Source organism: Chroicocephalus ridibundus, chromosome 6 (assembly GCF_963924245.1).
Source record: "Chroicocephalus ridibundus chromosome 6, bChrRid1.1, whole genome shotgun sequence".
NCBI lineage: Eukaryota > Metazoa > Chordata > Aves > Charadriiformes > Laridae > Chroicocephalus > Chroicocephalus ridibundus.
The window spans coordinates 30,467,419-30,481,225 of NC_086289.1; the positions used below are offsets into that span (position 1 = coordinate 30,467,419).

Below are 13,807 nucleotides of genomic sequence, written 5' to 3' on the forward strand. Positions count from 1 at the left end.
TTAGGTCTCTGCCTCAGTGGCAGAGAGGAGACCAGAAGTGCTCTTCATGGGGAGGACACTCACTACAAGAAAGACACTGACGTGCTGGAGCGTGTACAGAGAAGGGCAAGGAAGCTGGTGAGGGGTCTGGAGCACAAGTCCTATGGAGGAGCAGCTGAAGGAGCTGGGGGTGTTTAGTCTGGAGAAAAGGAGGCTGAGGGGAGACCTTATCGCCCTCTACAACTACCTGAAAGGAGGCTGTAGCCAGGAGTGGTCGGTCTCTTCTCCCAAGTAACAGGCAACGAGAGGAAACGGCCTCAAGTTGTGCCAGAGAAGATTTAGATTGGATATTAGGAAAAACTTTTTCACTAAAAGCACTGTCAACATTGGAACTGGCTGCCCAGGAAAGTGGTTGAGTCACCGTCCCTGGAGGTATTTAAAAGACGTGTAGATGTGGTGCTGAGGGTCATGGTTTAGTGGTGAACTTGGCAGTGTTAGGCTTATGGTTGGACTTGATGATCTTAAAGGTCTTTTCCAACCTAAATGATTCTGTGACATCACTACTTCAGCTAGTGAAAACAGAAAGATGTAACCTTCTCCCTCTCCACTGTGTCAAAGATCTCAACCCATTTTCAGGTGGTTCACAGCAGCAGGTAAGTGCAGAAATTTCCCTAAATGTGTGCTCTTTGAACTGTGAGCTCATCAACTCCATACACAGAGCAGAACGGCCGCACATTCCCGTCTCCTCTGCCATGTCAGATTAGCGCAGCAGGACAAATGTAAAGCTGCAGCCCCGTTGTCAGCAGCTCAGATGTTCTGCACACAGTAAGCCAGGGAGCTCGTTGGCTGCTCTTAAAACTTGTCAAGGCCCAAACATAACCGAAAGCTCTCGACAGGCTCCATGGGTATCTCTTAAAAGGCAGAAATGAATTATTGCTCTCACTGAGGGACCTGCTGCAGTGTGATAAAGCCCCAGCTCTTAGGGGGCTATAACAGGACCTGGGGAGATGATTGGCAAAGACAGAAAAGAAAACCAAATCAAACTGCTACTGTAATGTAGGTAATTGATTCCTAGTAGCTCTGCAAAAGCAAAAGATAGAAAACTACAAGGGTGTTTGCATGTGCTACATGGCCTCTGCTGTGCAGCTTTAAAAAAAAAATGCAGAATTTTGTGTCACATCAGAACATGAAAACCTAACTATGTGCAACGTACCTGTCTCAGTTTAATGACCGCATTTAAATGTAAGGTATTTCTCTATACCACATTCTATAGTGAACACCTACATGTATCTAATAATATAAAAACATATATTTGATCTCTGCTTATATTTCCCTTTGACACTTCAAAATAGCTGTGCCCAGAGTGCTGAGCTAATACCTGTTCTCATATTCTACATCTATAGTTTGGAATGATTAAACCCCCAAAAGTTAAAGCTTTCAGTAAAAAACAGTGCTACGTATCACTGCTCTGAATGTAGGTGTTCTGACTGAGGGAAAACTGACTCAATACACATAGAGAATAAATATTTGATGGATAAATATGTTTTAAGTTGAAGTTAAGTTCTTCACAGAATGTAATGTCCTGTTTTCAAATACAGAACTGTAACACATGAAGACTCTCATTCAAAGTTACCCCAGCAGAGCAACTAGCTTTGCTGGTGTGAAATTTTATTTAAAAAGCTACGATAATGAGTTGTAACTCTTTCCTGAGTAATTGCAAGACTAAAAAACCTCAGAGGGAGCTAACAGACTGACACAGATTCCCTGTCTCCCTACAGCTTCTTTATTTTAAGACCTGCATATGTAACCTAAGTTGCAGAGAGTGTCCCATCCTGCTACCATTGATCTACAGTGAACTTAGCTTTTTATTTTTGCTACGTACAAGTCACTGTAATTTCCATTTTCTCCTGGTTTCCTTACAGTGACACAGTAGCCACTCAAATGCTGTTCTACAATAATGGCTTGAGAGCAAAACCAGCTTAGGCAAAAATAAACACAGTTTCTAGTAACAAATATCTGTACTGCTTAACTTGTCTCACTGGGCCCCAGTCTCCCCCAACCCCCAAATGCTCACAGCAGTAGTGATATTTAAGACAGAAATGCACCTGACTGGCATTTGGGATGCAGAGAGAAATCCCTTTATATCTGAGAGAATGGTACACCTATCTAGATATTATGCGTTAATTTGGGTTTCTCCTTCTTTTTTTAACTTCCAGACATTCTCAGGATACAGGACAAACGTATCAATCTGCAAAACCTCATGTTGTGGATAATATTTCCTAGACTCAAAGGTAGCTATACACCCAAATACAATCATAAGTCAGGAACCTAACATGCCTCCTAAATATATCAATAAAATCCAATACTGCTTTGTGACCACCAATATTTAGTAAACTACAGTAAACTGTTGTGAAGTCATTAGAAAACCTAAAGTCATTGCAACTATAGTTTCTGATGCTGATCAAACCCGCTCTACAAATCTTCTAATTGGAAATGTTTCATGAATTTCAAAAAACTCAGGCTTCCTGGAAGAGATGAGCTCAGCATCTTGACATTCTTCACACACAGAAGGCTACTGCTAGAGAGTCACCAGCAAGTGCTAGTGGTATCCCTCACACTTCATTTGTGATTTGTACCCTGGCGACTGGAGGCTGCAGTCCCTCTAGAAGAGCGTCTCTTTGTGGAATTCAGTGAATAACAGGAATTACTTCAAAGAGAACTATAAACCAAAAAAACTGTATAAGCAATAATAGAAAAACACCTGAAATACCTTTAAGATGGCCTGACATTCCAGGCATTAAAAAATTTAATATAATATGAGATAAAAGAGAACAACATGTAGCAAATGCAGCATATGAGTTACTTTAATGTTATCAGTGCAAGGTAATTGACTTAGCTATGGGGAAAGATTTCAGGATTAAGTCAAACCTATTTAAATCTTCTTTATTCTTTTTCCATTTTGTCCAACTTTTACTTTATGTTCACTATCAGAGAGGTACTCAGAGCTTTAACCTAAGATTGAGGTCTTTGTGTGCTGCATGCTGCAAACATACACAAGCAATTCCTTCCCTGAAAGTTTTACTGTAAAACTGGGATGGGGGGGGAAGCAAAGAACAAGCATTTCCACCTTATAAAATGGAAAACTAATGAACATGCAGTTACATGAAGTTTAAACTAACTTGTCCAGTTTCACAAGGAAAACCCTCAGCAAAACCAGTGAGATTAATCATGGACCAAATAAGTTCCTCTGTAACACGAACTACAAGAAACATCCTTCCAACGCTTGACATGAAGCTGTGACATAGGCTGTCTATGCACAAAACTGAAATTGCTTTAGCTTAACTCGATGACTGCAGCTAAACTGGAACTACAAGATTTCTTTCTTCTGCTCCAGGAACAGGCAATGTCACTACACAAACTTTCCCAGAAGGTTGGTAGAGGGACAACTGCAGGACAAACTAACTGCATGAGAGAAAAAGCAACAAGAGCTTCTAGTGAAATTGTTTATTCACAGAGAACAGTTTTACGTGTTGTTTTTATAGTTTGTCTTCATAGTCTGCTCCTTGGTAATTCCAACCCAGCTTTTTGTTTACCATCTCCACGGCAAGAAATCTTTGCCTCACTAGGCTTCTGGACTGCAGAGACCGCTGGACTCTGAACAGTCCGTCTATGACTCCAGCGACACTTGTGTTCAGGCCAAAAGGCGACCAGCAAGTTAGAGGCCAAAAAGAGACTGGTAAGTCACCCAGACGGCCTTTCAGCCGTGAGTCACCATGACAGGGTGTTACCGAAGAGGATGGCTTTTCCCGACCATTCCTTTGGTCTGACTGCCTGAACGGCCTGTCTTTCAGAACGTATTTTAAATCTCTGTCCTCCTTATTTGTGTGATTCTACTGTTTTTAACACAATGCAAACAGTGGAAAAATTTACACAATTCCTTCAATGCGTGTTCCCAAAGGTATCTGAAAAATAGATTTCCCCAGATAGGCTTGAATCCCATTCTAATTTTACACAAGCATTAAGAGACCATTTCTACTGATTGGGTGACATGGTTGAGAAAATACGCAATATGTTCAAGACTTATTTGTGCATATGCTGCTCTCTGTAAGGACGGGGAAATCTAGCTTTTAGAGAAGAACAAACTGAAGTCTTGACCAATTAGAATTATCAATAATCACACAGTGCTTTTCAAAGAGTATGGAGCTCTATGCATACTTAAAACCTGGTCAGAGTACCTACATAGTTCTGTTTCATATACCAAAATCACCCCTAAATTCACCTGGAAAAAAGAAATTTCTAATTTCCTATCTTGTTGCCCACTTTCTGCTAATGGTCTCCACAAGGTGACAATGTCCCAGGTGAAGCTGCATTGAAACGTGTGATCCTAACACAGATACCTTTTGCAAGCTTTCTGACAGCTGTAAATATATCTGGGAAAATATATCCAAATGTAATCTATACATTCTGATTAATATTTTGAAATTAATTCTGCCAAGACTACTATTTCATGGAACACGTGTCTGTGATATACCCATCTTTGGTATACCAGCACTCATTTTCCAGCAGGCAAATGACAATGAGAGTTCCTAACATTACAGCTATTCCACCAGCAATTATAGCAATTGCTCGGGAGTCCATCAAGAATTAAGACTCTTACCTGCATGTGGAGAAGATTGTTTAAAGAGCAAGATCTGAACTGCTAAATTAAAAAAAATAATTACTGGTGGAAAGATGTCTAGACAGATGCCCAGTGAACAATCCAGAAGAGGGTGAGGTGCTTAACCTGAAAGGGATTTCTTGGTGCACCGGATGAGTCAAGGTCAGGGAAGGTGACCCGAGCTAGAAAGACTCCGCAGTTCTAGAGATGGGACACGAACTGCAGGGGAGCAGGTTCCTACCCAGGCCCCACATGAGGGCTCAACCTCAGATGAGAGTAAAGGGTTAAAAAAAACCCCAAACCTCAGCAGAGACACTGCAAAGTTTTATTGTTTATGTCTGCAGAGACAAGAACTGAACATTTATTTCTTCAGAATGCTGTGCAAACTTTGTGAGTTTAGAGAATTAACTCTCACACAGCTAGAAACACGGAGAACAGGCTTCGGCTGTGAGGAAATCCAGTGCCAAGACAACCAGGCTGCAAGACGTGGCTTTCAAAGAATGACAGGCAGAGAATCTGCACACCCAAAGGGTGGCGGAGAGCCACCAGCCAGCTCCTGAACACCAGGGCACAGGGGACCAGGACCCAGCACAGCAGTTTGGTAACCTTCCAAACTGAGGGGAGAGAGGAAAGAAAAATACACAGCACTTGACTAAGGTTGCAAAACTAATGTTTTAACTGCTGAAGTTCATTAGGGTCCCTAGATGACAGGCATAGCAGAAAGGCTTGTTTCTATTAGTCCAGTTCCCGCTGTGCTCCCTTACTGTTCTTTCGTCGCTCTGGCAGGGAAAGAGGTGTTGTCAAGCAAAGTGGCAGCTTACACAGCATATTATGCTGTGTTTTTCCCCACAGCACTTTTCATGATTGTCATAAGAACTGTAGTTTTTCCATTAACCTAACTAAAGCTATAGCTTAATTCAATATGATTTCAAAATGACTTAAGGCACGAATGTTAACTAATGGTTATAGAGGGCTTATCGGTGCAGGGATTTAATGTCAGAATGAGGAAAGTTACAAAGACAGATTTGTGCTTTCTTCAACAGAAAAATCTAAGCACAGGGACTAACGGAGGGACATGCATCCTTCCACAAAGCCAAATGCAGCTCAGGAGAAAGTGAGGTTAATACCCATCTGGTGGCTGACTATTAAACAGGAAGACTGATGCCTTCTCAGAGCTCCATGCAGATGCCATTGAGAACTTGGTCTATGGTTACTACAGCACATCCTATTTCCTAACACAATTTCTGACAGGTATTTGTATTTGCTACTCCTAACCTTAAAAATATGTTGTTTTGAATGAGTAGTAATACTACATATTTCATCCTAGGAGTATATTGCAAAAAAAAAGTTTAAATCAATACCTGTTCTCTTCCCTTCATCTTTTGCTTTAAACATGAACTTCCTCCTTGAAAGAGCTGTACTCCAGGTCTCATCATTCAGAAATTTGCTGAATTATGCACTAGTTCCAAGTTTATCTTGCCTGGATGTTCCCTGGGAGTTGCAATTATCGGATGCTACAGCCCAAGACCTCTCAAAGCCAGTACAGAACCCAACAGAGAGAACCACACCTCCTGGATGGAGAATCAACACTACACAAGTCATTCGGAGGGCAGTAAAGAAAGACAGGAGATCCTTTCAAGTATTTAAAAAATGCTGAAGAGGTAGCATGGACTGCCTATAAGTTATTTTTGCTTTTCTCCTCTATCTCAATCAGCAAATAAACTCAAACTTCTTTGCTTTAATGACTTCACACGGCCTTCCCTTATATTCCCAGACATTCAGTTTCAGTAAAAGGGAAAGTTTATAGCTAGATGAGTAGATGCACAACTAACAGTAATAATCTGGATATACCTAAAAATAGTAGACATAGGATGTCAAACAAAATTATCAGAGGTCGTTAAATACCTCAATTTAATGCCTCAGTACACACACTCCACAGCTTACCGTATACAACACATAAGCAATGTTTGAACTACAAGTTAACCAGACTGCCTTTATTTCCTAAGTGAAATCAATCTTGTCAGAGTATCATTTTAATGGAACAGTTACACCCCAGGTGTTCCTAACCAGCCGAACAATAACTTGGTGCAAAGCTCACAGCTCTGAACAGATGCCAGCTCTTGGCTTATGTACCTGCCAAGGAAATAATCTGTAGTTTTATCATGCTGGGCTCTTCAATCCATTTTTACTTAGTTCTAATTCACAGAAACTAAGGGGATTCCCAAAATGCTTCTGAGGTCCTGCCTGTTAAACACAGTCATAAATTAAATTCTTAACACTTTTTTTTTTTTTTTTTTTAATATATATATCCTCTTCCAACCCTCCCACCCCCCCACCAAATATGTCAGGGCACTAATCTCAAACTGTTCCTTGTAATAGGTTTATGAGAGTGGTAAGACACTGGCACAGGTTGCCCAGAGAAGCTGTGGATGCCCCATGCCTGGAAGTGTTCAAGGCCAGGCTGGATGGGGCTTTGAGCAACCTGGTCTAGTGGGAGGTGTCCCTGCCCAGGGCAGGGGGGTTGAAATGAGATGATCTTCAAGGTCCCTTCCAACCCAAACCATTCTATGATTCTAATGAAATAGCAGTTAGAGAAAATAAAGTGTTGGGGGGTTTTACTACTCCTGAAAAATCAACTCCTTACACTGCAGAGGTTCACTTATTCTTTCTTGTACTAAAAAGGAGACCCGGTGATGTTACCAGCCAAACAGGTAACAATTCCACTAGTTCCTCTCTGACTGAGATGCTTACCTAGAAGAGACATGTTCACACACTGCTGCTTACCCCAACGCTGTCTCTCTACAGATACAAACCACAAGAGCAAACGCATTGGAGAAGGTTGATTAGTAAAAGCTAGCAAGGGAGAGGAAACTTAATTATAAAATCACTTCAACACAGAAACATGGCATTTTTAGTTAAAAAAAATAATCGTCATTCATCGACTATTTTTATCACTTTTAATCTCCTTTACTGTTAGAAAACATCTCAGACATGAGGGATTTAAAGTTCTTAATTAAAAATATCAATAGTTAGTTTTGAAGAACCTGTCATCACATCCACTGAAGCAGAATTGCACAGAAATGGTACTTGTGTGTTCAGTGTATGAACAAACCCCTATTTTGCCCTATTGCTTGTATTCAATGAAAGCTATTAAATCAACTTGCACATTTCTGCTGCTGGGGAAGGAGGAAGAGCAATAGTGAGCAAGATGAGATCAAGAAAGGCAAAGAAAGAGTCTAATTATTATTATTAACCAAGTCTGTTTGGTTAATTTTTTAAAGAACAGAATTGTGGCAATAAGAATTGCCCTTAACACCACATCAACACTCGGCTTCCTAGAGCTACTGAGGTGCAATTTTCAGAACAAAATCAGATTTCAACCATGTCCATACATTTGTCACTTTCACATTGGGATACATTATTTGAATGTAAAGAAACCCAAACCCAGAAACCTACGACTCACCCATAAAATTTGCAGCAACACTGTAAACAGGCTCAAGTTAAAGAAACCCCAGACTAAACCATGAGAAACAAACAAAAAAATCATTCTCTGAAATTAAGTTCTTGCTTTTTATCTATGACAATTTTTTTCTTATGTTTATACACATCATCTTTTGCACTCTCCTAATCAGAGTTTGCATTTACATGCTACTATATTAGCTTACAGACATACAAACTTGTGTTGACACCAATTCTGCCACACAGCTAACAAAAATACCCCAAAAAATCTCATCTCTTCAGCACATGCTCCAACTCTATAGTCTTATACCATTTTAATGTTATTAGCCATAGGTAATATGTAGCATATGTTGTGCTGGTTTTGGCTGGGGTAGAGTTAATTTTCTTCACAGTAGCTGGTACGGGGCTCTGGTTTGGATTTATGCTGGAAACAGTGTTGATAACACAGGGATGTTTTTGTTATTGCTGAGCAGCGCTCACGCAGCGTCAGGGGCTTTTCTGCTCCTCACCCCACCAGCAAGTGGGCTGGGGGGCACAAGAAGCTGGGAGGGGACATGGCCAGGACAGCTGACCCCAGTTGACCACAGGGATATTCCATGCCATGTGACGTCACCCTCAGCGTATAAAGCTGGGGAAGGAGGAAGGGGGGGATGTCCGGATTTATGGCGTTTTGTCTTCTCAAGTAACCACTACGCGTGATGGAGCCCTGCTTCCCTGGGGATGGCTGAACACCGGCCTGCCCACAGGAAGCAGTGAACGAATGCCTTGTTTTGCTTTATTTGTCAAACTGTCTTTATTGCAACCTATGAGTTTTCTCACTTTTACCCTTCTGATTCTCTCCCCTATCCCACCAGCAGGGAATGAGCGAGTGGCTGCGTGGGGGTTAGTTGCCAGCTGAGGTTAAACCATGACATATGTAAAAAAGACTACATGATCAAATACTTCTGGAACTTTGAAGAAAGCAGCTATCAATTACCATCTTTATCTACTACAATGGTTCACCTTTTTCCTTCACACTAGCTCTGAAATGGATATGAAACAGTGTTTCATTACTTATCCATAGAATCAATAACATTTTTGATAAATTATTAGATGTATTTATTTTGTGCTCCACATTCCTCTTACCACCCACATCGTGTCAGAGCGATGTTATCCATTCTCTGCGGCTGAAGCGAAAATATCTGTCCAGTACCAAAAATATAATTCACTATGATTAATACTACCACTAACAAGAATTTGTTTTCTTGAAATAGCACCATTCAGAATAGCAGTTCAAATAAGGCTAGGATGGATTTTTATATCCATATTACAAAGTGTCCCTGATTTTATTGACAGTTCCTCCCCTTTTGAGAAAGTATTACGTGCACATTGCAGCATTGCCAAGATCAGCCACAACAGATGGGCGCTTTCAACTGAACCCCATAATTGTAAAATGTGGGGATGCTTGTTTAAGAGATGCCAGAACCTGGGAGGGAGAGCTTTGATACCTGTTTCATGTATAACTGTTTTACAGCTTTTTTTTTTTTCCACATTCTCTTTCTTGCTGAGCTCTGCTTCTCACATAGCTACGTTATTCTCTGAAGTTCACCTTCTGTCATTACTATGTAATTTCCTGTTGAATACTAATGAGACCGATGCTAGCGTATTCTGTGACTTTTCCATCAAAAACTGCTTAAGTCTCCTATTTTATAGTTTTGAAGTACAAGCATGTTCTAAGCAGCCTAAACAAATAGGTGTCCCATTTGAAGAGTGCAGAAAGTTTTGCACCGCAAGCACACTGAAACCTGCAAATTCATACGACTCATACCACAGACAACACATTCAAAAATTAAAGAAAGCAAAAAAGAAACAAAACCACAAAACAAACACCTGGTTGAAGTTTTCCCCTCTAATTTTTCATTTATGCTAAAATGTTAAAACTGAAATATAGGTTAAAAACCAAACCCATCATAGCACGCTGTAGGAAAAAATCCTAAGAGTTTGGCTTAGAGTTTATACTACAGTGAGTTTTTAAAAACCCTTCAAGAACAGACAACATGGGACAAATCTTAAAATGAACAGGGTGAATTTATTGAATCTTGTGGTAGAACTACTTTTTTCAAGGGGTGAGTTGGTGGGGAAATCAGTTTAAGTTTTGACTGGATTTCAGGCCCCTGTTCTGCAATTTCTGGCTCCCACCTGATACAAAACTGCTATGAATGTGGTAATGTCAAAATACAACAAAGGCAGAGTTTGTTTGTTTTAAAACGTGACTAGCAGAAGGAGATTTTTGTTTGTTTGTTTTGAGGCTTGGCAAACTCAAGTAACAAAGTAAAACTTTGTAGTCAAGAGGCTTAACCATATTAAAGCAAAAATCAGAAAAAAATTTCCTCTTAATTAGCAGCCATCGGTTCCTACATCTTGTTTGAGACCTATTAAAACACAAGCAGATCTGTCTGATAGTTACCCCGAGACATACCTAAGACACCGTATTCGGACAGGGAGCTGTTGCACACAGTGTAGGGGGCCTGCTGCTCCCAGAGGTGATTCATGGGAACACACGTTCTCTTGTCAACTTCTTGGTCGTGAAGCACGTGATGACGATGGCTGCAAACAGGCGTTGAAAGAAATTTATTAGCCAAGAACAACTTCGGGCTTTGAACAGAGCTATTTTCAAAGATAAACCACCAAAGCTATGTTCTAGAAAGCACGCAAACACCAGTTACCTTTGCTTTACACAACACCCTGGTTCGTCTGAAACCTAACAATGCCATCACACGTCTAAGTATAATTGCTGCGCTGTAAGGGCTCTCACTGACTGTCCAGCCTTGTTCTCACGCATGCACGGAAACTGAAAATACCTCACCATTAGTAGAACTCAGGGGGAAAGGGTGGGAAGGTTGTTACTGTAAACCAGACTGATTAAAGGGGAAAAAAAAAAAAAGAAAAAAATTGTTATTAAAAACATTTCACTCTGCCTCCCTGGCAAATTCTAATAATCTTTCCCTTAAAACAACTGTTGCTTGTCTTTTATGCAAAAATTTAATCTAATCCAACTTCAGCACCAAGACTTGAAGCAGTTGTATCCTCTTTCCTGCTATTTCCACTCGCACGCACCATTTACAGTTCTCTAGAACACCATTAATCAGCATTAGAATGGGGCACGGAGGAACACTACCAAAACAGAGATGACTGAAGTAATTACTGTAATCCATTAACTCCCTGAGCAGACTAACTGAGTGAATCACACCAATATGTCCGGCTTTACAACTGCTAACATAAGGACAGTTATTATACTGGTAACAACTACTGTGCTGTATAGCTGCCAACGCTGAACCGAAGACTGAACCTTTTGGTACTTCCCTTTGCTACAACAAATGCTAGCAAAAAAAAAAAAAAAAAAAAAAAAGATCTGGAATGTATTTAGAAGTCAACAATATAAGGCCAGGAAAAGAAAGAATATCTTCAAAGAACAGCACAGGGAGGGAGGCAGACAGCAGAAAAACACATGTATCAGACAGCTGTTAGGCAGAAATAATTTTTGCCAGTGTCATTTTATTTTTGTCATTCAGCCAAAGACAGAAGGCCCAGCCAGGCGATAAGCTTCTTGAGTATCAGGTTTTGTGTTTCCCCAGCAAAAGGTGATTACAGTGAGCATAGATGGACAGCCAGAAATACCCAGACGTGCAAGTCAGATTTTGCTGTTGCGCGATTGTCAGGTTTACTGACACCAAACCAGTGCAGAATCAAGTCTCTCTCTCTCCCCCTTTCCTTCCCTTCTCCAGAGTGTCTCTCCAAGATGAGAAGGGGCCCACTCCTATCTGCAGCTTTAGCTTCTGTCTATTGATAATGTTCAGTACTGAAATAGGAAGAAAGCAAGTCACCACACTGAATGATGACAAAAAGTACTGTTTTCAAGACAGCACTTCAGAAGCTGCAGAATAATGAAAGCACTCCCATCGTGTTGTTTTCGTTATGGCAACGCAGTATCTTCAGTTCTTCCCAAATTCTAGCTGATACTTCCTCTTCAACTAGTTCCAGAGGTTTGAGACATTATGTACTCCAAGGATTTTTTTGGGGTAAAGAAAGGTCTTCTCGGTACGGAGAGAGGATGAAATGACATATACTCTCTATGTAATTGCAATGTGTTTTTTCCAATAAAAATGCACTAGCATTTGCGAATGTCTTCAGTTGTTAGGGAAACTGCTTACCTTTATTATAAATGACAAAGAAACCAAACCAGAGCTAAAAAAGAGCAGCTTTACTGAGAACTGCAGCGTCTCTTAGATGTGCTTGTACCACAAGTTAACTTTTCCACCTATTCCTCTGATTAAATGAGCCTGAATACAGTACAACAGGCTAAGTCTTACGCATTTCTACAGTGTTCTCTCCTGTTTAACAGGGTAGTTGAATATTCTCCGACTTCCTCAGGTCCAAGGCATTTTTTTAATCTCACCCTTTATTGTTCAACTGCCCTATCACATTCGTAACAAAAATTCATAATCACACCACAGACTAGTATTCTGTAGATCCCACTACCCATCAGGCAAACTCAAAACCCAGGGGTAAAGCAGAACCAGGTGACTATACATCAAACAACTGCAGTACCAGCTTCAGACCTGAACTTCACAAGAATTTATTTGAATGCCTTTTTACTCCTTTTCTAAAAAGCCGAATAATAAAATCCAGATGGCACAGGAATCCTTAAGCTAGTCTTCACTCTGAAAAGCTTTTTATTTAAACATTTTTTTCTTTTTTCCCCTATATTGCTGTGAGCAGAACAATTATTTTTATCTTAGACAAACCTCAAGAAAATCTGGACAATAGTTCTGAAAAATCCTCTTCCACCAGTGAGAGAGCGGGGAATACAGAGAATCAGTATTCTCAAGACAAGTCTATAAGCGTGTGCTAGACATGACTATGCACTCACCTGAAATAGGTGGGTAGGTTGCTAAACAATGAACACGTGTGTTCCCCTCCCAGGAGATGCTCACCACTTTACAAGACCATGGTACCAAAATCAAGGAGGATGAAAAAACGGGGAGAGGGCTAGGGTGGAATCTCCCCATTTCCAGGTTTGTTTTCAGGTCTTGTCCGAAGGATTTTGTTAAACTGCCATTAGAATGGGAGCAAAAAGAAGAAAGCCCAAAAACCTGGATACCAAATGCAGCTCAGCACAGACACAGAGCACTGTACCAGAGAAGACGGGTGCCAAGATTTATCTCTTTCCTGCAAGCATTCACAATGAAGCACAGTGCAGCTGCCAGTTCATTCACCCCCAGAAACGGGCTTTGCATCAAAGGCTTCAATTAAATACTTAATTAACATTTCACTCCACGGAGAATCAGGTAAGGCAGCAGAACCGTATATATTTTTACCAAGTGATCAGATTCATTCATGCTCCATAGTCATTAAAAGTCTCAGTACAAAGGATCTTGTTTCACTTAAAAAAAGCCTTGCCAGCCGGCAATGTGTTTGTTCACAGGATACCCGAGTTCCAAGCAGCCACCACTGGAATGGTATTTAAAAGACTTCAGAATCTGTGGCAGCAAATGCCCTTGTTTTACTTCTCAACAATTAGATGGATTGCCACTGAATTTTTAGTTAAAAAGCAGAAAAAAATAAATTCTACTTTTCGTCAAGAGAAGGAAGAAAGTATCTGAGAACATTTGTTCTGCCTTAAATACAATTCTTTAAAATGCTGTTTGCAGAGACACAGGAGATTTGATTATT

The 13,807-nt window shown here is 40.5% G+C and overlaps 1 protein-coding gene across 1 annotated transcript in view; it reads right to left on the reverse strand.

Moving 5' to 3' along the window:
- The window catches only part of OGDHL (oxoglutarate dehydrogenase L), a 58,753-nt gene that overhangs the window by 12,713 nt on the left and 32,233 nt on the right, over window positions 1-13,807 (reverse strand). The window contains exon 16 of the mRNA XM_063338401.1: window positions 10,554-10,681. Within this exon, the coding sequence (XP_063194471.1) occupies window positions 10,554-10,681 (128 nt within the window). The remainder of the gene's footprint in view (window positions 1-10,553; window positions 10,682-13,807) is intronic.